The following is a 23,043-nucleotide window of genomic DNA, read 5'->3' on the forward strand; positions in this document are numbered from 1 at the left end:
CCTCAATGGAGGAGATGGCAAACTGCAGGAGAATCCGCAGAAAGAATTGACATGTCAATTCTTTCTGCGGATTGAAAACCGCAAATAATCCGCGCGGAAAATTCCGCACCGTCTGCACTGCGGTTTTTGATTCCCATAGGGAATCATGGTACTGTACACCGCAGCAAAAACTGCTGCGGGTCCGCAGAGGCCAAAACCACTGCGGAACCGCAGCAAAATCCGCAGCGTGTGCACACAGCCTCACACCTCTTGCCATGTTAACCCTCAACACACCACACCGCCTCAACACACACTCCTCTCACCTTTCACCTCCACTCATGTCCACTCACTCTTTCACTCCACATACGTTCCTTTCTCTCACTCCGTTTCTCATACTCACACCGTCATCGTCGCTGCCCCGACATCTTCCTCCGCCGCCGCGATCCAGGATCCAGACGTTCTCCAGGCCGCCGATATGTTCTTGCGGGACGCCATCTTGGATTTCGTGAAGTCCCGCGATATTCAAGATGGCGTCGCCGCAACAACATGTCGCTGTCATGGGCGACATCGGGATCCAAAATGGCGTCGGCGTAATCTCGCGAGATTTCGCCGACGCCATCTTTTTGGATCCCGATGTCGGCGGCCTGGAGAACGTCTGGATCCTGGATCGCGGCGGCGGAGGAAGATGTCGGGGCAGCGACGATGACGGTGTGAGTATGAGAAACGGAGTGAGAGAAAGGAACGTATGTGGAGTGAAAGAGTGAGTGGACATGAGTGGAGGTGAAAGGTGAGAGGAGTGTGTGTTGAGGCGGTGTGGTGTGTTGAGGGTTAACGTGCGTGTGTGTGTGGTGACGTCACCGGTTACAACTGGACGGAAGTTGTTACAACCGGAAGCTGGTTAGGGCATATATATATATATATATATACTTCCTCTCCTGAATACCTTGTTGGCGTTCGTCATATGGTTACTGTTATTGTCTACCATGGCATGTTTGACTTACTGTTAAAAGGTTGTATTCTCATTTTTGAATACTAGATATTTTCTATGATTCTATATATTATCAGTTTTCATATAATATATTCTTTGTAAAATGTTTAATAAAATAGATTGAACATAAAAAAAACAACAAAAAAAACAATATAGTCAAGCTTAGGTTAAAAAAAATCATGTATTTTTTATATATACAAAATAAAAATCACAGCACCTTCCCTTCAATGGGTTCTTCACAGCTAGAGCCATCAAGACTGTGGAATGCCGACCACAAGAGGTAGTAGAGGCTGACACTATAACAGCTTTTAAAAAAAGGGCTGGATAATTTCCTCAGTACAAAAAATTGTGGGTTATAGATAATTTAGTGACAAAAATGTATAATTGGTAAAGAAATGTTTAGCTTCATGGACCTAGGGCTTTTTTCAACTTACCGTATTTTTCACTTTGTAAGATCACTCTTATTCCCCCAAACTTGGGGGGAAAATAGGGGTGCATCTTACAAAGCGTACATACCTTACCGGGTGTAGTTCGCAGCTGTGTCCGGGTGCCCGGCGGTGCTCTGGGTGTGCCCAGCGGTGTCGGGGCTCTTGCTGCTGTCGGGTGTCTCCAGCACTGCCCGGGGCTCTACCGACATTTTGCGACAGGCCTCAGCTAGAGGCCAGAGCCTTGGGGCACTTTTTCGGTTCCCTCTTTGTGATGGACTCCGGCAATATTTCACCGCCGGGGGCGGCACATGCGCTGATGGTGATCTCAGGACTAAGATCTCGAGAGATGCGATCTCAGCGCTGAAATCTCATCTCTCGAGATCTTAGTCCTGAGATCACCATATGCGCATGTGCCGCCCCCGGCATCGGCCATATTGCCAGAGTCCATCACACTGAAGGAACCGTGAAAGTGCCCCAAGGCTCTGGCCTGTCACAAAATGTCGGCAGAGCCCCGGGCAGTGTCGGAGACACCGCTGGGCACCGGAGACACCCTGCAGTAGCATAAGCCCCCCTGGCAGCAGCACAAGACCCCCGCACAGGAGCACTCCCTCATCCCTGCCTGAAGCATCACCCCACTCCTGCCTCCTCCAGCAGCGACCCTGGGACCACGCTTCACCGCAGCCACCACCCCCGGTAAGCAATAAGACGCATGGATTATCAGAAGCAGCACCATTTTATTTAAAAAAATTCTTATTTTTCTCCTCAATTTTGGGGTGCGTCTTATAATCCAGAGCGTGTTATAAAGTGAAAAATACAGTATACAACATCCCCATGTTTCTGTATGGCGACCTCCACCCCAGGACATTCAGAACTTACCTTAGAAAATTCACAAATTGGGGAAAAAAAACATAATTAAAAAAATAATAATGATAATGAACTGATTGATCCGACTGTTAAAAGCAACCCGAGAAAGATGAAAGAATGAAGACCAGTCCTCCTGCTGAGCACCAATAAAACACCTTAAAATTTGTCCCAAAGATTGATTTGTCTTTTCTGCATGACCATTGGTTTGAGTGGTATGCACAGGAAAGTCAATCCCCAGTTTTTTACAAAACGCTCTCCGGGAATTGGGGACAAATTGCACTCCCCTATCAGATACAATGTTAAGAGGAATTCCATGCAATCTCACAACATGACAAATAAACAACCTGGAGAGTTTCTCAGCATTAGGTAACCCTGACAAAGGAACAATATGAGCCTATGTATGGATTCAGCCAACCACCCCCAAATAACAGTCTTCCCATCAGACATGGATGAAATCCATGGACAGATAAGTTTATTGTGATTCTGGAATTAGCAATGGCAAACTTATGACAGACTTCTCAAGCGGATACAAAATCTTTAATGTTAATATTCATAGACGACCACCAAAAAAGTCTAGTAATAGCTTTCCTCATAGCTGTGACAGCAGGATGACCACTCAAGACGAAATCATGAAACTCCTGTAACAAACACAATCTAAGGTACACAACTACAAATCATTTGCACCCAGAAGTGGCGGAAGGAGCCAACAACTGGACTTTATGGCTTTCTGCTTCTAATTCCGAGGATATGACCGAAACCACAATGCCCTTAGTGAGAATAGAGGATGGAGGTTCTGGAGGAGAAACTGAACTAAGACTGCGTGATCATGGTTATCATTCACATTCTTGGACACTAGCGTGAAACTCATAGAAAAACGGAATCTAGAGAAAAATAAGGACCATCTTGCCTTACTAGGAGTTAGCGATTTAGCTGATCAATATATGCAAAATTTCTTTGGTCAGTGACCACAGTGATTTGATGCACTGCCCCCCTCCATAAAATGTCTCTGTTCTTTCAGCAGAGGAAAATTTTTTCAAGAAAAATGCAAATGACCGCAAATTGGTCAGAGTTTTGGAACCCTGAGATAAAACAGCCCCAACCCCGAACTTCGAAGGATTCACCCCCACAATGAATGGCTCTTAGAGATCGGGTTGAGTTAGAACAGGAGCAGAAAAAACATCACAACAAATCTCCCAATGTAACAAGAGAAAAATAATTGAGAAAGTTGAGAGATCCTGTTGGAGCATTGGAGAATTCAAATGGCAAGACGAAATTTCCGAATAATCCTCAGACAGTAAAAACGCAGTTTTCCACTCATCGGCTCCGCTCCGTACACATCGTAACACCCAGCTCCGCTCTGTACACCTCGTACACACGCGGCTCTGCTCCGCTCTGTACACCTCGGACACACGCGGCTCCGCTCTGTACACACACTTCTCTGCTCCGTACACCTCATACACACTCGGGTTCTGCTCTGTACACCTCGTCCACACACGGCTCTGCTCCGTACACCTTGCAACACCCAGCTCCGCTCTGTACACCTCGTACACACGCGGCTCCGCTCCATACACCTCGTACACACGCGGCTCCGCTCCGTGCACCTCGTACACACACGGCTCCGCTCCGTACACCTCATACACACGCAGCTCTGCTCCGTGCACCTCGTACACACGCGGCTCCGCTCCGTACACCTCGTACACACTCGGCTCCGCTCCGTACACCTCGAACACACACGGCTCCGCTCCATGCACCTCGTACACACACGGCTCCGCTCCGTACACCTCGTACACACGCGGCTCCACTCCGTACACCTCGTACACACACAGCTCCGCTCCGTACACCTCGTACACACACGGCTCTGCTCCGTACACCTCGTACACACGCGGCTCCGCTCCGTACACCTCGTACACACACGGCTCCGCTCCGTACACCTCGTACACACACGGCTCCGCTCCGTACACCTCGTACACATGCGGCTCCGCTCCGTACACCTCGTACACACACGGCTCCGCTCCGTACACCTCGTACACACGCGGCTCCGCTCCGTACACCTCGTACACACGCGGCTCCGCTCCGTACACCTCGTACACACACGGCTCCGCTCCGTACACCTCGTACACACACAGCTCCGCTCCGTACACCTCGTACACACACGGCTCTGCTCCGTACACCTCGTACACACGCGGCTCCACTCCGTACACCTCGTACACACACAGCTCCGCTCCGTACACCTCGTACACACGGCTCTGCTCCGTACACACACGGCTCTGCTCCGTACACACACGGCTCTGCTCCGTACACACACGGCTCTACTACATCCACCCTGTAAACCCCTCCTGACCCCACACATAAACTTCCCCTCATCCAGCACCATGACAACCAGCACAGCAGAGTCCTGCGCTGAGGCCCCTGATCATGTGACCCCTGACTCCTCCCCTCCTGTGACCTCATCCCAGGTCCTGTGCGCACAGAGCGGCCATATATGTGGAGTGCGGCTCTGCGGGTGGAGGTAGGTGCTGGAGATTCCCCATTACTGGCGCATTAATACTAGAAACAAAGGCGTAGCTATGGGTTTAGCTCAGGGGGGCGAAACATCTTAGTGGGCCCCTATCCAGAAAATCCTGATTACAACTATAGTGGCACACCCTAATTGTGGGCATAGGGGAACCACTGCTGATGACTATGGTATTTCTGAAAATAAATCTCTATTAAAACACTTATTACCACCATATGGTGCTATATCCCACTACTGCAGAACATACAGGAGATTACAGTTATAACTAGTGACTTCCCTCTGACATTCTTTCTGACGGAATCATTCACTTTTCCTGTCTTTTCCATCTGGCCCAGACCAACATGACAACTTCTCCATTCAGGGCTCAGCTGCAGAGATTACAACAAGGACGCATGATTTGTCACTTTTCCAGCACTGTTCCCATCTATTCCTTGGCCGCACAAGTTCCCTACCGCTTACCGCTCAACTTTTGAAGAAGGGAAAGAGGGCCAAGGGCTGCGGCGCGCACAGCGCTTCGTGGCAAATTTTAGTCCACGCCCCCGACCACACCCATTTTCACAACTAGTCACACCCATGTCCACACCCAACTGCACCCATTTAGCACTGCTGATCACACTGACTGGTACTGAGGGCACAGTAACTGGCATTATGGGCACAGTGGCTGGTACTGTGGGCACACTGACTGGTACTGAGGAAAAGAAAGAACAGAGAGAGAGAAAAAAGAAAACAAAAAAAGAAAGGAAAGAGAGAGAGCAAGGAAGAACAAAGAGAAAGAGGGGAAAGAATGAACAGAGAAAAAGAACAGAGAGAGAAAGAAAGAGGGGACAGAAAATAAAGAACAGAGAAAGAGAAAGAAAGAACAAATAAAGAAAGAAAGAACAGAGAGAAAATGGAGAGAACAGAGAGAAAGAAAGAGGGGAAAGAAAGAACAGAGAGAGAAATAAAGGGGAAAGAAAGAAAGAACAGTGAGAGAAAGAAAGAGGGGAAAGAAAGAACAAAGAGAGACAGAGAAAGAACAGAGAGAAAGAAAGAAGTAAAGAAAGAAAGAGAAAGAACAGAGAGAAAGAAAGAGGAGAAAGAAACAGAACAGAGAAAGAAAGAAAGAAAGAAAGAGGGGAAAGAAAGAACAGAGAAAGAAAGAGGAGAAAGAAAGAACAGAGAAAGAAAGAAGTAAAGAAAGAAAGAACAGAGAAAGATTAGAGAGGGAAAGAAAGAACACAGGGAGAAAGAAGCAGAGATAGAAAGAACAGAGAAAGAAACAGAGAGAGAAAGAAATAAAGATTCTATAAAGATACTATAGCAACCCGGCTCCCATTGTAATGCGCACCTTAGCCTCCCGACACAGGACATATCATGATCCACTCACATGGCCGGCATCCCCGATTCCAAGGTGATCCTGCTGTCCGCGCTGTCGGGGGAGGACATGGTGATGGATCTGAAGCATTTCCTGGTCATCTTGTACACGCACTGTTACGCACACCTCATACACACACGGTTTCACTTTGTATGCCTTGTACACACACGGCTCCGCTGAGTACACACATGACTCCACTCCGTAAACCTCATACACACATGGTTCTGCTCCGCTCCGTACACAAATGGCTCAGCTCCATACACTTTGTACACACAGGGCTCCGTTTCGTACACCCCGTACACACGGCTTAGCTCCGTACACCTTGTACACATATGGTTCCACTCCGTACACCTTGTACACAAACAGCTCCGCTCCGCACACCCCATACATACACGGCTCCGCTCCGCATACCCCGTACACATGCGGCTCCGCTCCGTACACCTCGTACACACACGGCTCTGCGTCGTACACCTTATACACACGCAGCTCTGCTCCATACATCTTGTACATGCATATCTCTGCTCCGTACACCTAGTACACACATGGCTCTGCTCACCCCATACACACGCGGATCCGCTCTGTACACCTCATACGCACAGGGCTCCGCTCCGTAAACCTTATGCACACACGGCTCTGCTCCGTACACCTTATACACGCGGCTTCGCTCCGTACACATCGTACATCATACACACGCGGCTCCGCACACCTCGTGCACACACGGCTCTGCTCCGTAAACCTCATACACATATGGCTCCACTCCATACACCTCATACACACACGGCTCCGCTTCATACATCTTATACACAAATGGCTCCGCTCCGTACACCTCATACACACACAGCTCCGCACACCTCGTACACACGCGGCTCTGCTCCGCATACCCCATACACACACTCGGCTCCGCTCCGTACACCACACACACACACTCGGCTCTACTCTGTACACCACGCGCACATGGCTCCGCTCCGTACACCTTGAACACGCGCAGCGTTGCTACATCCACCCTGTAAACCCCTCCTGACCCCACTCAAACTTCACCTCATCCAGCACCATGACAACCATCACAGCAGAGTCCTGCATACACTGAGGCCGCTGATCATGTGACGGTAGAGGCTAAATCCAAGTTGGCTAAAGTACCTCTGCTGACGTCATGCCCATGTGACCAGAATCATGTGGCCTCTGACTCCTCCCCTCCTGTGACCTTATCACAGTTCCTGTGCGCACAGAACAGCCCAGCCACATCATTGCTGGCTGTGAGGGGTTGCAGTGGCTCTCTGGGAGGGCGAGGATGGGGTCACTGCATGGGACGGCATGGCAGCTCAGTGCAGTGCGGGAAAAATAGAGTCCTGGGCGGGACTTTGGGGGGGGTCAAAAACGAGACTGTATTGTGAGAATCGGGATGGTTGGAAGGTACAGTATGCTACTGATACTGCCACCTTTATGGTCACAAAACTTTGAGTTCCCCTATAACAATAGTGCTTCTTAAGTGCCCGCCCCAAAATGTACAGTATGAGGGACCCACAGCTCCACTGTACACAGTATAGTTCCACTACAGCTCCCCTAAATACAGTATGAGTGTCCCACAGCTTCCATAGAGTATTATGGGCCCACATGTTCCCTTTACACAGTATGATGGGTCCACAGCTCCCTATGCACAGTATGAAGGGCCCAAAGCTGCCCTATACATAGCAGGAGGGGGTCCACAGCTCCTCTATGCACAGTATGATGGACCCACTGCTCCCTCAACACAATATAATGACCCCCACAGTAACACCCACACTATATAATGGCCTCCACACAGTTTAATGGCTCCCACAGTAGCCTCAATACAATATATTGGCCCTCACACTTTTTGTATTAGCCTCTACAGTAGTCTCCACACTATATGATGGCCCCTAAACTATAGAATGGTGCTCATATTAGCTCTCACACTGTATAATGGCCCCACAGCAGTCCCCACACTTTATATTGGCTTCCACACTATATGAGGGCCCCCTGAAATTTTATTCACATTGGACTAATTGGATTGTGAATATAATGTAATTCTTGTTGCATTCCTCTGAGTTCGGAGTTCTACTTATATTAACATTTATTTATGGTCCATGAGTCCCCCCACGTACAGTAATAATGGTCCATGAGTCCCCCCATGTACAGTAATAATGGTCCATGAGTCCCCCCCATGTACAGTAATAATGGTCCATGAGTCCCCCCATGTACAGTAATAATGGTCCATGAGTCCCCCCCATGTACAGTAATAATGGTCCTTGAGTCCCCCCCATGTACAGTAATAATGGTCCATGAGTCCCGCCATGTACAGTAATAATGGTCCATGAGTCCTCCCATGTACAGTAATAATGGTCCATGAGTCCCCCCATGTACAGTAATGATGGTCCATGAGTCCCACCATGTACAGTAATAATGGTCCATGAGTCCCCCCATGTACAGTAATAATGGTCCATGAGTCCCGCCATGTACAGTAATAATGGTCCATGAGTCCCGCCATGTACAGTAATAATGGTCCATGAGTCCCCCCCATGTACAGTAATAATGGTCCATGAGTCCCCCCCATGTACAGTAATAATGGTCCATGAGTCCCCCCCATGTACAGTAATAATGGTCCATGAGTCCCGCCATGTACAGTAATAATGGTCCATGAGTCCCGCCATGTACAGTAATAATGGTCCATGAGTCCCGCCATGTACAGTAATAATGGTCCATGAGTCCCCCCCATGTACAGTAATAATGGTCCATGAGTCCCGCCATGTACAGTAATAATGGTCCATGAGTCCCCCCATGTACAGTAATAATGGTCCATGAGTCCCCCTATGTACAGTAATAATGGTCCATGAGTCCCGCCATGTAAAGTAATAATGGTCCATGAGTCCCGCCATGTACAGTAATAATGGTCCATGAGTCCCGCCATGTACAGTAATAATGGTCCATGAGTCCCCCCCATGTACAGTAATAATGGTCCATGAGTCCCCCCCATGTACAGTAATAATGGTCCATGAGTCCCCCCCATGTACAGTAATAATGGTCCATGAGTCCCCCCCATGTACAGTAATAATGGTCCATGAGTCCCGCCATGTACAGTAATAATGGTCCATGAGTCCCGCCATGTACAGTAATAATGGTCCATGAGTCCCGCCATGTACAGTAATAATGGTCCATGAGTCCCCCCCATGTACAGTAATAATGGTCCATGAGTCCCGCCATGTACAGTAATAATGGTCCATGAGTCCCCCCATGTACAGTAATAATGGTCCATGAGTCCCCCTATGTACAGTAATAATGGTCCATGAGTCCCGCCATGTAAAGTAATAATGGTCCATGAGTCCCGCCATGTACAGTAATAATGGTCCATGAGTCCCGCCATGTACAGTAATAATGGTCCATGAGTCCCCCCCATGTACAGTAATAATGGTCCATGAGTCCCCCCCATGTACAGTAATAATGGTTCCTGAGTCCCCCCCATGTACAGTAATAATGGTCCATGAGTCCCGCCATGTACAGTAATAATGGTCCATGAGTCCCACCATGTACAGTAATAATGGTCCATGAGTCCCGCCATGTACAGTAATAATGGTCCATGAGTCCCGCCATGTACAGTAATAATGGTCCATGAGTCCTCCCCCATGTACAGTAATAATGGTCCATGAGTCCCGCCATGTACAGTAATAATGGTCCATGAGTCCCCCCATGTACAGTAAAAATGGTCCATGAGTCCCCCTATGTACAGTAATAATGGTCCATGAGTCCCGCCATGTAAAGTAATAATGGTCCATGAGTCCCCCATGTACAGTAATAATGGTCCATGAGTCCTCCCATGTACAGTAATAATGGTCCATGAGTCCCCCCATGTACAGTAATAATGGTCCATGAGTCCCCCCCATGTACAGTAATAATGGTCCATGAGTCCCGCCATGTACAGTAATAATGGTCCATGAGTCCCGCCATGTACAGTAATAATGGTCCATGAGTCCCGCCATGTACAGTAATAATGGTCCATGAGTCCCCCCCATGTACAGTAATAATGGTCCATGAGTCCCCCCCATGTACAGTAATAATGGTCCATGAGTCCCCCCCATGTACAGTAATAATGGTCCATGAGTCCCCCCCATGTACAGTAATAATGGTCCATGAGTCCCCCCCATGTACAGTAATAATGGTCCATGAGTCCCGCCATGTACAGTAATAATGGTCCATGAGTCCCGCCATGTACAGTAATAATGGTCCATGAGTCCCCCCATGTACAGTAATAATGGTCCATGAGTCCCCCTATGTACAGTAATAATGGTCCATGAGTCCCGCCATGTAAAGTAATAATGGTCCATGAGTCCCCCATGTACAGTAATAATGGTCCATGAGTCCTCCCATGTACAGTAATAATGGTCCATGAGTCCCCCCATGTACAGTAATAATGGTCCATGAGTCCCCCCCATGTACAGTAATAATGGTCCATGAGTCCCGCCATGTACAGTAATAATGGTCCATGAGTCCCGCCATGTACAGTAATAATGGTCCATGAGTCCCGCCATGTACAGTAATAATGGTCCATGAGTCCCCGCCATGTACAGTAATAATGGTCCATGAGTCCCCCCCATGTACAGTAATAATGGTCCATGAGTCCCCCCCATGTACAGTAATAATGGTCCATGAGTCCCCCCCATGTACAGTAATAATGGTCCATGAGTCCCCCCATGTACAGTAATAATGGTCCATGAGTCCCCCCCATGTACAGTAATAATGGTCCATGAGTCCCGCCATGTACAGTAATAATGGTCCATGAGTCCCGCCATGTACAGTAATAATGGTCCATGAGTCCCGCCATGTACAGTAATAATGGTCCATGAGTCCCCCCCATGTACAGTAATAATGGTCCATGAGTCCCCCTATGTACAGTAATAATGGTCCATGAGTCCCGCCATGTAAAGTAATAATGGTCCATGAGTCCCCCCCATGTACAGTAATAATGGTCCATGAGTCCCCCCCATGTACAGTAATAATGGTCCATGAGTCCCCCCCATGTACAGTAATAATGGTCCATGAGTCCCGCCATGTACAGTAATAATGGTCCATGAGTCCCGCCATGTACAGTAATAATGGTCCATGAGTCCCGCCATGTACAGTAATAATGGTCCATGAGTCCCGCCATGTACAGTAATAATGGTCCATGAGTCCCCCCCCATGTACAGTAATAATGGTCCATGAGTCCCGCCATGTAAAGTAATAATGGTCCATGAGTTCCCCCATGTACAGTAATAATGGTCCATGAGTCCTCCCATGTACAGTAAAAATGGTCCATGAGTCCCCCCATGTACAGTAATAATGGTCATGAGTCCTCCCATGTACAGTAATAATGGTCCATGAGTCCCGCCATGTACAGTAATAATGGTCCATGCGTCCCCCCATGTACAGTAATAATGGTCCATGAGTCCCACCATGTACAGTAATAATGGTCCATGAGTCCTCCCATGTACAGTAATAATGGTCCATGAGTCCCGCCATGTAAAGTAATAATGGTCCATGAGTCCCCCCATGTACAGTAATAATGGTCCATGAGTCCTCCCATGTACAGTAATAATGGTCCATGAGTCCCCCCATGTACAGTAATAATGGTCCATGAGTCCTCCCATGTACAGTAATAATGGTCCATGAGTCCCGCCATGTACAGTAATAATGGTCCATGCGTCCCCCCATGTACAGTAATAATGGTCCATGAGTCCTCCCATGTACAGTAATAATGGTCCATGAGTCCCCCCATGTACAGTAATAATGGTCCATGAGTCCTCCCATGTACAGTAATAATGGTCCATGAGTCCCGCCATGTACAGTAATAATGGTCCATGAGTCCCCCCATGTACAGTAATAATGGTCCATGAGTCCTCCCATGTACAGTAATAATGGTCCATGAGTCCCGCCATGTACAGTAATAATGGCTCCAGTATCGGTGATGTGAGCAGGAGGTCATGTGACCGCAGGTATACAACTTGCAGTCGTGTCGACTACACTATTTTGGCTTCTCTCAATTCTTTTTTATTGAAAGACGCCAAACGTATCTAGTCAGCATGTGCAAATGTTCTGGAAATTTGATTGCTATATCTCTGTGTGTGCTGCGGCCTGTCCTAATTAGACAGAGTCTTATTGAGCGCTCAAGGAATGAAGACGCTAACCACCTTGTTAGCAGCAACTCATTCCTGCCAAACTCTGGAAGTTTTATTGCACATACATGGTTTTATCATTTCGTACAGAAAGGAGTGGTTAGTCAATTAACATAAGGCTGAACTTCTTATCTCATTGGCTGGTTTGAATACATGAACATATATGGCAGTGTCCGGCATGAGGGTGATTTAACATCGTTTGATTTACTGCAATGTCAGCAAGCTCTGGTATCGGCTGGTACATCTGGTCCAGCTTCCTCTTTTCCTATGTCTGGCAGATATATCACAAGACAAATAACAAGACAATGCTACCACAGCACAATGCTGGTCTGAGCTGGATAGCTGACGAGGTCACTGGGCCATTCTGAGCAATTGATTATAAAGTTCATGTTAGTTGTGATTATATATATATGAATACATGTGTATAAAAGAATATATGTAAGTGAGATCTTTAAGAAATATATATTTCCATCACACAAATAGCATACATGAGCTTGCATGACCGCCTGATCGCACCTGATGGGAATCATGGCAGCAGGCGCACTGCACCCTGTCATGATATGGCAGTCTGCAGTCACATAGATTGACTGCAGACTTTTTTTCCCCAAGTCTGAACTACCCCTTTAAAGGTCTCCTGGCAGGTGATACAGGCTGCTCAAACTATGTACAGCGTGTATCAGCCTCGGCTGTAGTATCCCACCAGGTATGAATGTCACTGTAAAGTTGCGGGGCTTGAGACAAAAACATACTAATAGCTGCTGGGAGTGAGCGGCGCTGTGCACTAGTCCTACAGACAGGTCCCCGACAGCTTCTCCTGCCCACTAACAGTGACTGACAAGTGTCATCTTATTTGTGCATATAGCAGAGACTTGTCAGTCACTGTCAGCAGGCGGGGAGAAGCTGCCAGGGACCTGTCTGTAGGACTAGTGCACAGCACCGCACTGTCAGCGGGCGGGGAGATGCTGCCGGGGACCTGTCTGTAGGACTAGGGCACAGCACCGCACTGTCAGCGGGCAGGGAGATACTGCCGGGGACCTGTCTGTAGGACTAATGCACAGCACCGCACTGTCAGCGGGCAGAGAGAAGCCGCCGGTGTGACCTGTCTGTAGGACTAGTGCACAGCACCGCACTGTCAGTGGGCGGGGAGATGCTGCTGGGGACCTGTCTGTAGGACTAGGGCACAGCACCGCACTGTCAGCGGGCGGGGAGATGCTGCTGTGGACCTGTCTGTAGGACTAGTGCACCGCACTATCAGCGGGCGGAAAGAAGCCGCCGGAGACCTGTCTGTAGGACTAGTGCACAGGTCCGCACTGTCAGCGAGCGGGGAGAAGCCGCGGGGACCTGTCTGTAGGACTCGTGCACAGCACCACACTGTCAGCGAGCGGGGAGAAGCCGCTGGGACCTGTCTGTAGGACTCGTGCACAGCACCACACTGTCAGCGGGCGGGGAGATGCTGCTGGGGACCTGTCTGTAGGACTAGTGCACCGCACTGTCAGCGGGCGGAAAGAAGCCGCCGGAGACCTGTCTGTAGGACTAGTGCACAGGTCCGCACTGTCAGCGAGCGGGGAGAAGCCGCGGGGACCTGTCTGTAGGACTCGTGCACAGCACCACACTGTCAGCGAGTGGGGAGAAGCCGCCGGTGTGACCTGTCTGTAGGACTAGTGCACAGCACCGCTCGCTCCCCAGCAGCTATTAGTTTCTTTTTCTCTGAAACGCCGCAGCTTTTGGGCAGGTGCACATAGTCAGTAATTGGCAGCGCTTTGGACACAGCACACGTCTGCTGTGTCCAAAGCGATGAAGTCTGTTGAACACAGGTGATTCCGCTTGTGTTCACTGAACTGTGCGGAATCACCACGTCCAATACCTTGTCGGGGGAAATTTATTTTGCAGAGACTGAGCGTCTCCATGAGATAAATTGACATGCTGCCGTCTGGAAAGACGCGCCGCATGTCCGTTTCCGTGGGTGATCTGCTGGCGTCTCAGCATGCATAGTGGACATGGGATATCCACTATGCTGTAACATTTGGGCGCTGTGGATATACACAGTGTCCAACCCGCAGTGTTTACTGACCGTGGGAACAAACCCAGCTGGGACACTACAGCCGCTGCTGATAGACGCTGCACAAACCATGAGCGGCCTGTATCACTGGTCAGGAGATGATTAATTATTTTATTATAATAAGTCACTTACTGCTACATGCCGTGGTTACTGTATGGGGGGCTTGTTATACTCACAAGCTGGGCTTATAATAAGACCCCGACTGTAAGAATAATAAGCCCCTTATCCCCCCATCAGCCTCCCAAACAGCACATGTGCTGTAGTGCAAAACAGTAAGCACGTATAATAAGGCCCCCCATCCTGTCCTCCCTCCACCACTCATTCAATTCCCACCCTGCCCCCATCCTCTCACATTCACCCCACAGAGATCATTACATGCCTGACTTTAATTATCATAATACATTCTGGCCGCCCTCAGATGGCGTTTGCAGGTAGTTTATAGATGCCCCTGGCAATTTGTGATCCAAGTGCTGCAGAGTAACAGCATGCGATGAGGTCAGGCCCAGGCAGTGTCTGAGGTAACTCAACGGTGAGCACTAGGATCCAGGGGAGCCCCAGCCTGCATGAGTCAGAGGAGCTGACTGAGCACTGACAGTGGAACCTGTCAGAAACGGTGGGCTCCTCAGCCCATTACACGGAGGACTCTGCCAGTGTTCTAGCCAGTGTGCCAAGTCTCAGGAAGATAGGGGAGCAGGCAATTTGCCGTTTTCACGTTCAATGCAGCCTTAAGACAGATGTGGCCATGGATCCGAGTGGGCCCCTTCATGGGTCGGGGCCATGGCCCCCTCTGCCTCCCCAGTAGCTATGCTATTGATAGTCACCCAAACCCCCGAAATCAGTGCTGTCATGTAATTTTAGTCTAATGTGTATGGGGGCATTAAAAGGTAACTTATTGGACGCTGCCTCTGGCCCGGCCTAATAGACCTTCGTACATTGCAGCCCAGACACCATTATTAGGCATGTAAGTATCGTAGTAACTAGGCCGCCCCATACTATTGAGTACTTGGGGGCTGAGGGCATTCAGCCGAATGTCACACCTTAACTGCCATGTTTGCTTTTCACAGCAGCGAGTGGTTAAACTGCCAGGGATTTTGTTGCAGCCGCCCCGTGCCGTCCCTGCGGTGTACATCTATGTTCCGGGGCCCAAAAGAGTAAAATTAGTAAATTTAGTAAAAAAAAAAATGTAATTAGTAGTAATTAGAAAAAAAAATGTTTCACTTTTTAAAAAAATAATAAAATGTGTCTACTTTTGTGTTTTTTTATTTTTACAAGAATTTTTACAAGAATTGTTGATGCCAATTTTCTTTTGAAACATTTTAATATCTGATTTTTTCTAATGTTTTTCTTAATAGCACCAAAAAGAAAGCAGTCAAAAAATCCATAAAATTCACAATTTTATTGAAATCACATATATAAAGGACACAACAGTACATGGAATGGGGAAGAGAAATATCCAAACGTGCACAGTGGTGCAAAGGATCAAAACACACTGTGTCCACAATCCCAGGATAGTCAATATCTATCCCCAATAGAGAAGTAAGAGGCAGCTTATCATGGGCACACTGATGAATAATTAATACCTATCCCCAATAGGGGTTTAAACAATTTATCATACACACATCAGTATATAGGCAAATAGCTCAACCCTCACTGCTGCCCATAATTTCCCATCAGGGAAAATACAGAAATCTACAGAGCAAATGCTCAAAAGAAGCGCCCTGACAGCATCATCAGTGTGAAAGCAACATCAGTTGCATAGATGCCTAGAGGACAAACCCCTATACGGCGGATGTTAAAAATACACATAACAGTATAAGTGCTGTAAGGCGTCATTACCCGAGTCTAGTGGAGGCGGTGTGGTGGATCCAGTCCCCAACGCGCGTTTCGGAGCCGTGGCTCCTTCCTCAGGGGGCGTGGTGAGTGGGCGCAACCACCCAGTTTAAATAGCGCGCCCACCGGAAGTCCCACCGGCGTGCACGCTACCCGCCAATCAGAGGACGACTCATCACCACAGCGACGCTGAATACACGCGGGCCCACGTGATCAGACGCCGCCGGGTGGGAGGAGTCAACCACCTGGTCAGCAGACAGCACACACGCGCAATGGATGTGGCTATAAAGCCACCATTTTGACAGAGGGCAAAACGAAGGGCAGAGGTGAACAATATGGCATAACAGGACAACAGGCATATAAAATGCGGCCGCATAGTGCCTACAACTTAAAGGATAGTATAACAACTATGCAGAGCAATTAAAATTAGACAAGGCAAGAGGCACAAACATACTAGAATATACAAAATCTACATTAGAGGGACACATAAAAATTATGGAATACTATAACCTATATCCACAATTTATAATGGCATATATGATCATATAAAGCATGCAAAGTTATATTGACAACAATGTTGAATACAGCATACATATGCCAAATAGACACTTATATACAGTTTAATAGACATGCAAAATATACATCAACTAATATATTACCATACCAAAGCAGAGTATAAGTATGTGTAACACCTCATCTATAGAAAATATATAAAACAACCATTAATGATACAATAACATATATTGGTACATCATATCACATCAACAGAAAATGTAGGTCAATACAATTGTCCTCAATATCTTGAAAGATGGCTCTGAACTTCATCCACATTCTCCAAACAAATAGATGATGTAGATAACACTCCAAAAATAAATATAAACAATAAAAAAATGAATAAAATGACAAAACCACTGTAATCACGTAAACATATGTCAGACCATGACTATAGGAATGGGACATATGAAATATTTTCGTTTAATCCATATGGTTGGATAGTACCCAATGTCCAGATCCACCTAGTTTCGGACCTAGCTAGACGATTGGACAGTTTACCTCCTCTTATATTGATGTTAAGGGCATCAATGCCACGAACACTAAGTAACGTGGCATTACACCCATGGTGTTCTTTAAAGTGTCTGGGCAGAGTTTTTAAACTCAAGTTGTCAGTGCAGGCAGAGGCGGCCTGTATGCCCAAAACATGTTCTCTTGTACGAACCTTCAACTGCCGTGTTGTCATACCCACATAGATTAAACCGCAGGGGCACGTGGCATAGTATATCACGTACCGAGTGGTACATGTTATACGATGCTTGATGGTAAATGTTTTAGTACCATCACAGTTAGTAAATGAAGTGCTCCGTACAATATTGGGGCAGGCCACACATCTGCCGCATGGAGTACATCCCTGCCCAGTCGGAATATCATCCAGAAAGGTGTGCGCCTGACGGTCAACATAGTGACTGGCTACCAATTGATCCCTCAGATTTCTAGCCCTCCTAAACGTGATGGATGGATATTCCGGGAGAAATTTATTGAGAACAGAATCAACCTTAAGGATAGGCCAAGCCCTTGCCATAGCATCACGCATCAGCCCATGTTGCGAGTGACAGGAAGTGACAAAACGAACCATGTCATTTCCTTCAGATCTCTTATTATTCCTGTAGAGCAAGTCATTGCGAACTGCATACCTCACAGTTATTCATCAGTGTGCCCATGATAAGCTGCCTCTGACTTCTCTATTGGGGATAGATATTGACTATCCTGGGATTGTGGACACAGTGTGTTTTGATCCTTTGCACCACTGTGCACGTTTGGATATTTCTCTTCCCCATTCCATGTACTGTTGTGTCCTTTATATATGTGATTTCAATAAAATTGTGAATTTTATGGATTTTTTGACTGCTTTCTTTTTGGTGCTATTTCTAAATTATGCAGTTTTCCTATCTAAGTCCCAATATATATAATATTCTTATGTGTATGTGGTAACATGATGATTTCTTGTACTAATTTGGGCTTGTTGCTTCTTGCCCCCACATATACTATGTCTTTTCCCTGTTTATTTAATGTTTTTCTTGTAGTATAGGAAAGGCTAAGGCCAGAAATAATCCCCATAAATCACTGTACATGGAGACTTTGGGATCAGATGATTTCTGTCCTCGGTGTTTGTGGAAACAAAAAAATCTTTTCTAAAAGCCTCAAACTTCTGTGTGTGACTCAGACCTGAGATCTAACGTGATAGAAGATTACAGTGCGGGGAAGACGGGAAACATTCATATAGACGGCCGGTGGTGATGGAGTCAGTGACGGACTCTGGCCAAATATGTTTCTAGCGCCGTAGTAGAAGATGAAGATGTCATCCTCATCATGAAGTACCATGTTTTGTGGATTATAAGACGCACACCAAATTTTGAGAAAAATAGGAAAACATTTTTTTTAATAAAATGGTGGTGCTTCTTACAATCCTGGCATCTTATGGCTTACCAGGGGTGGTGGCTGCGTTGAAGTGTGGTCCCAGGGTCACTGCTGGCGGATTCAGAAGTGGGGCAATGCTGCAGACCCCAGACTGGTAGAAAGGGGTGTTCGTATGTACGATGCTGCGAGTGTTCGGTGGTGCATGCCACAGTGGAGCAGGGTCCCAAGGTCACTGCTGGAGGAGGCAAGAGTGGCACTGTGGGTGTCCGATCGTGCGGGTGCTCCGCCGACATTTTGTGAAAGCCCAGAGCCCCTGAACTGTTTACTATGCGGTGGACTCCGCGAAAATGTCTGCCGGGGTGGTGCAGGCGCAGATGGAGATCTTGGCGATGAAATCTCCTCTCCCGAGATCTTGATGCTGAGACCTCCATCTGCGCCTGTACCACATCCATGGCCATTTTCCTGGAGACATCGTGTAGAGTCAGGCGTGGATGGAGATCTCGGCTTTCCTCCATCTGCGCCTGCGACGAGTGAGATGTCGGACCCCGGAAGAAGAATGGCAGCTGCGATATGCCACCACCACAGGACTGCCACCGCCACAGGGCTACCCCGCCGCCGTACCACCACTACCGCAACGTCCCCAGCTCTGGGTCAACAGCATTGACCCCTCGGTAAGAACAGTGTTAGGTTTATAAGATTCACCCCCATTTTCTCCCTAATTTTGGGGATCATAAAAGTGCATCTTATAATCCGAAAAATACGGTAGTTATTTATCCTGTCACGTCACGTGTAATGAATATCTCCTGCAGTATTGCTAATGCCGATTCCAGTGTCGGTAAATAAGACGAGAATTAGCGTTATGGAAGATGAGTCTATGAGGAACGTATTCAGCTGCCGACTCTGAGGAAGAAACTGCTTGTTGTCTGTGGCCTAAATATATAGGTTTTATTAGTAGATGGAAAGAAAAAAACTAAATACTGTAAAATAATAAATCTCCTCATATGTTTCCCTTATTATCTCCAGAAATTGTATTATTATATGGGATTGTTTATGATGTTCCATCGGCTCATCTTCTTCTCATTCAGGTTCCTACGATTTTGGTTCTTCTAAGTGGAGATCTTCTATATTGAGAGAAATTTTCTGATTTACCCATCAAGCATGGACAATAACAAAACGATGGAGAGGATATTACACCTCACCCTAGAGATCCTCTTCCGGCTTACTGGAGAGGTGAGAGATTCTGATGACGTCACATTACATCATTCTTATCTATGGGAATAACAGATGGACAGAACTGGAGAGGTGAGGACTCTGGAAATGTCTGTAGTGAGATTTATTAATGTGTCTCTCCATTACCAGGATTACACAGTAGTGAAGAAGACCTCTAGTGAGCGCTGTCAGGACCCTGTGTGTGAGGGATGGGGAAGACCCCTCAGCCCAATCACTGGGCCTCCATCTCACCCCCTGATACATGAGGACATCAATGACCAGAAGATCCTAGAACTCACCTACAAGATGATTGAGCTGCTGACTGGAGAGGTGACACTGCTGGGAATGCTGGGACACTATACAGTAACGCTATGAAGGGATTGGGGAGATGACGGTATCATTGTATGTGTCAGGTTCCTATAAGGTGTCAGGATGTCGCCGTCTATTTCTCCATGGAGGAGTGGGAGTATTTAGAAGGACACAAAGATGTGTACAAGGACGTCATGATGGAGGTTCCCCAGCCCCTCACATCACCAGGTAATAGACAGGACTAAATACACACGGCCTATAATTATCTGTATGTAAAGAATGAATTCAGTCCCTGTATGTGTTTCCTCCAGATCCATCCAGTAAGAGGACAACACCAGAGAGATGTCCCCGTCCTCTTCTTCCACAGGACTGTAAACAAGAAGATCCCAATGTTCCTCAGGATCATCAGGTAGATGGAGAGAAGGTGTCATGAGATCTCCCCTTTGATGTGTAGACGGCTGTGAAGGTCTTGTGCTCAGTCTTGTTTTTTCCACCAGTATTATAATGTCATGGCCAAAACTGTTGATATTGTTCCAGAAAGTGAAGTATTTCTCCCAGAAAATTATTGCAATTACACATGTTTTGATACACACTTTTATTTCCTTTGTGTATTGGAACAACACAAAAAATGAACATGTGCATAACAAAACACGTGTAATAGCAATAATTTTCTGGAAGAAACACTTCATTTTCTGGAACAATCACAATTGTAACACCTTACGTGACTATACGTTTATATATAAAGGAATAAAAATACAGTATATATGTTAATATCTATAGTAAAATAGCCGTGGTGCTCTGTAAAGAAGTGGAACTCACTCAAAGAAAAACCAGCCAAGAGCCCAATAACCATGGGAAGCCAAGAAACACCCAGACAAGAAATACAGCTCTGGCAAAAATTAAGAGACCGCTTCCAAATGTTCAGTTTGTCTGATTTTTCATTTTATAGGTATACTAGCTGAAGAGCCCGGCGTTGTCTGGGCATAGTAACCAACTGTGGTTAGTTTTAACAAATTATAATGATTATATTGCACATAAAAACATTTCACATCATATATTCAACACGACAGATTTGCAACACAAATGAACTAAACGATTACCCAAGTATTGATAGTATTTTATTTTCAACTCATTCAAGAGCCTTTTGATAAACATGTGTATCTGTGTATCTAACCCTATCCTGTGTGATACTGACTGCTGAGCTGTGTACCTAATCCTCTCCTGTATGATACTTTCTGCTGAGCTGTGTACCTAATCCTATCATGTGTGTTACTGACTGCTCAGCCGTGTATCTAATCCTATCCTGTGTGATACTGACTGCTGAGCTGTGTATCTAATCCTATCCTGTGTGATACTGACTGCTGAGCTGTGTATCTAATCCTATCGTGTGTGATACAGTCTGCTCAGCTGTGTATCTAATCCTATCCTTTGTGATATTGACTGCTGAGCTGTGTATCTAATCCTATCCTGTGTGATACTGACTGCTGAGCCGTGTATCTAATCCTATCCTGTGTGATACTGACTGCAGAGCCGTGTATCTAATCCTATTCTGTGTGATACTGTCTGCTGAGGCGTGTATCTAATCCTATTCTGTGTGATACTGTCTGCTGAGCCGTGTATCTAATCCTCTCCTGTGATACTGACTGCTGAGCCGTGTTTCTAATCCTCTCCTGTGTGATACTGACTGCTGAGCCGTGTATCTATTCCTATCCAGTGAGATACTGACTGCTGAACTGTGTATCTAATCCTATCCGGTGTGATACTGACTGCTGAGCTGTGTATCTAATCTTATCTTGTGCGATACTGACTGCTGAGCCATGTGTCTAATCCTCTCCTGTGTGATACTGACTGCTGAGCTGTGTATCTAATCCTATCTTGTGTGATACTGACTGCTGAGCCGTGTATCTAATCCTATCCTGTGTGATACTGGGCTCCCCCTGCAGTCTGTGTCAGAGGGTGGTCTGTGTTGGAACAGTAATAAATTGTATTATTTCCAGCTTTACAGAAGAATGATAACACCATAGAAATGATAAGAATAATAGGCAAAATTGTTTGGTGAATTGGAACGTGCGGGGTTAAAATTTCAACTCACAACATAGCCTATGACACTCTCGGGGTCCAGATGTGTGACTGTGCAAAATTTTGTGGCTGTAGCTGCAACGGTGCAGATGCCAATCCCGGACATACACACACACATTGAGCTTTATACAGTTGTGGCCAAAAGTATTGACACCCCTGCAATTTTGTCAGATAATACTCAGTTTCTTCCTGAGAATGATTGCAAACACAAATTATTTGTTATTATTATCTTCATTTAATTTGTCTTAAATGAAAAAACACAAAAAGAATTGTTCTAAAGCCATATTGGATATAATTCCACACCAAACATAAAAGGGAGGGTGGACAAAAGTATTGGCACTGTTCGAAAAATCATGTGATGCTTCTCTAATTTGTGTAATTAACAGCACCTGTAACTTACCTGTGGCACCTAACAGGTGTTGGCAATAACTAAATCACACTTGCAGCCAGTTGACATGGATTAAAGTTGACTCAACCTCTGTCCTGTGTCCTTGTGTGTACCACATTGAGCATGGAGAAAAGAAAGAAGACCAAAGAACTGTCTGAGGACTTGAGAAACCAAATTGTGAGGAAGCATGAGCAATCTCAAGGCTACAAGTCCATCTTCAAAGACCTGAATGTTTCTGTGTCTACCGTGCGCAGTGTCATCAAGAAGTTTAAAGCCCATGGCACTGTGGCTAACCTCCCTAGATGTGGACGGAAAAGAAAAATTGACAAGAGATTTCAACGCAAGATTGTGCGGATGTTGGATAAAGAACCTCGACTAACATCCAAACAAGTTCAAGCTGCCCTGCAGTCTGAGGGTACAACAGTGTCAACCCGTACTATCTGACGGCATCTGAATGAAAAGGGACTG

At 46.6% G+C, this 23,043-nt stretch overlaps 1 protein-coding gene across 1 annotated transcript in view; it reads left to right on the plus strand.

The window, feature by feature from the left end:
• Positions 1–4,690: 4,690 nt before the first annotated feature.
• Positions 4,691–23,043, plus strand: part of LOC141055971 (uncharacterized) — a 78,311-nt gene continuing 59,958 nt past the window's right edge. Inside the window, 5 exon segments of the mRNA XM_073552662.1 lie at positions 4,691–4,768; positions 19,676–19,820; positions 19,950–20,129; positions 20,213–20,336; positions 20,420–20,517. Coding sequence (XP_073408763.1) covers positions 19,749–19,820; positions 19,950–20,129; positions 20,213–20,336; positions 20,420–20,517 — 474 coding nt within the window. The 5' untranslated portion in view covers positions 4,691–4,768; positions 19,676–19,748.

Source organism: Dendrobates tinctorius, unplaced genomic scaffold, assembly GCF_039654945.1.
Source record: "Dendrobates tinctorius isolate UK_male_01 unplaced genomic scaffold, ASM3965494v1 ptg000192l, whole genome shotgun sequence".
Taxonomy (NCBI): Eukaryota; Metazoa; Chordata; class Amphibia; order Anura; family Dendrobatidae; genus Dendrobates; species Dendrobates tinctorius.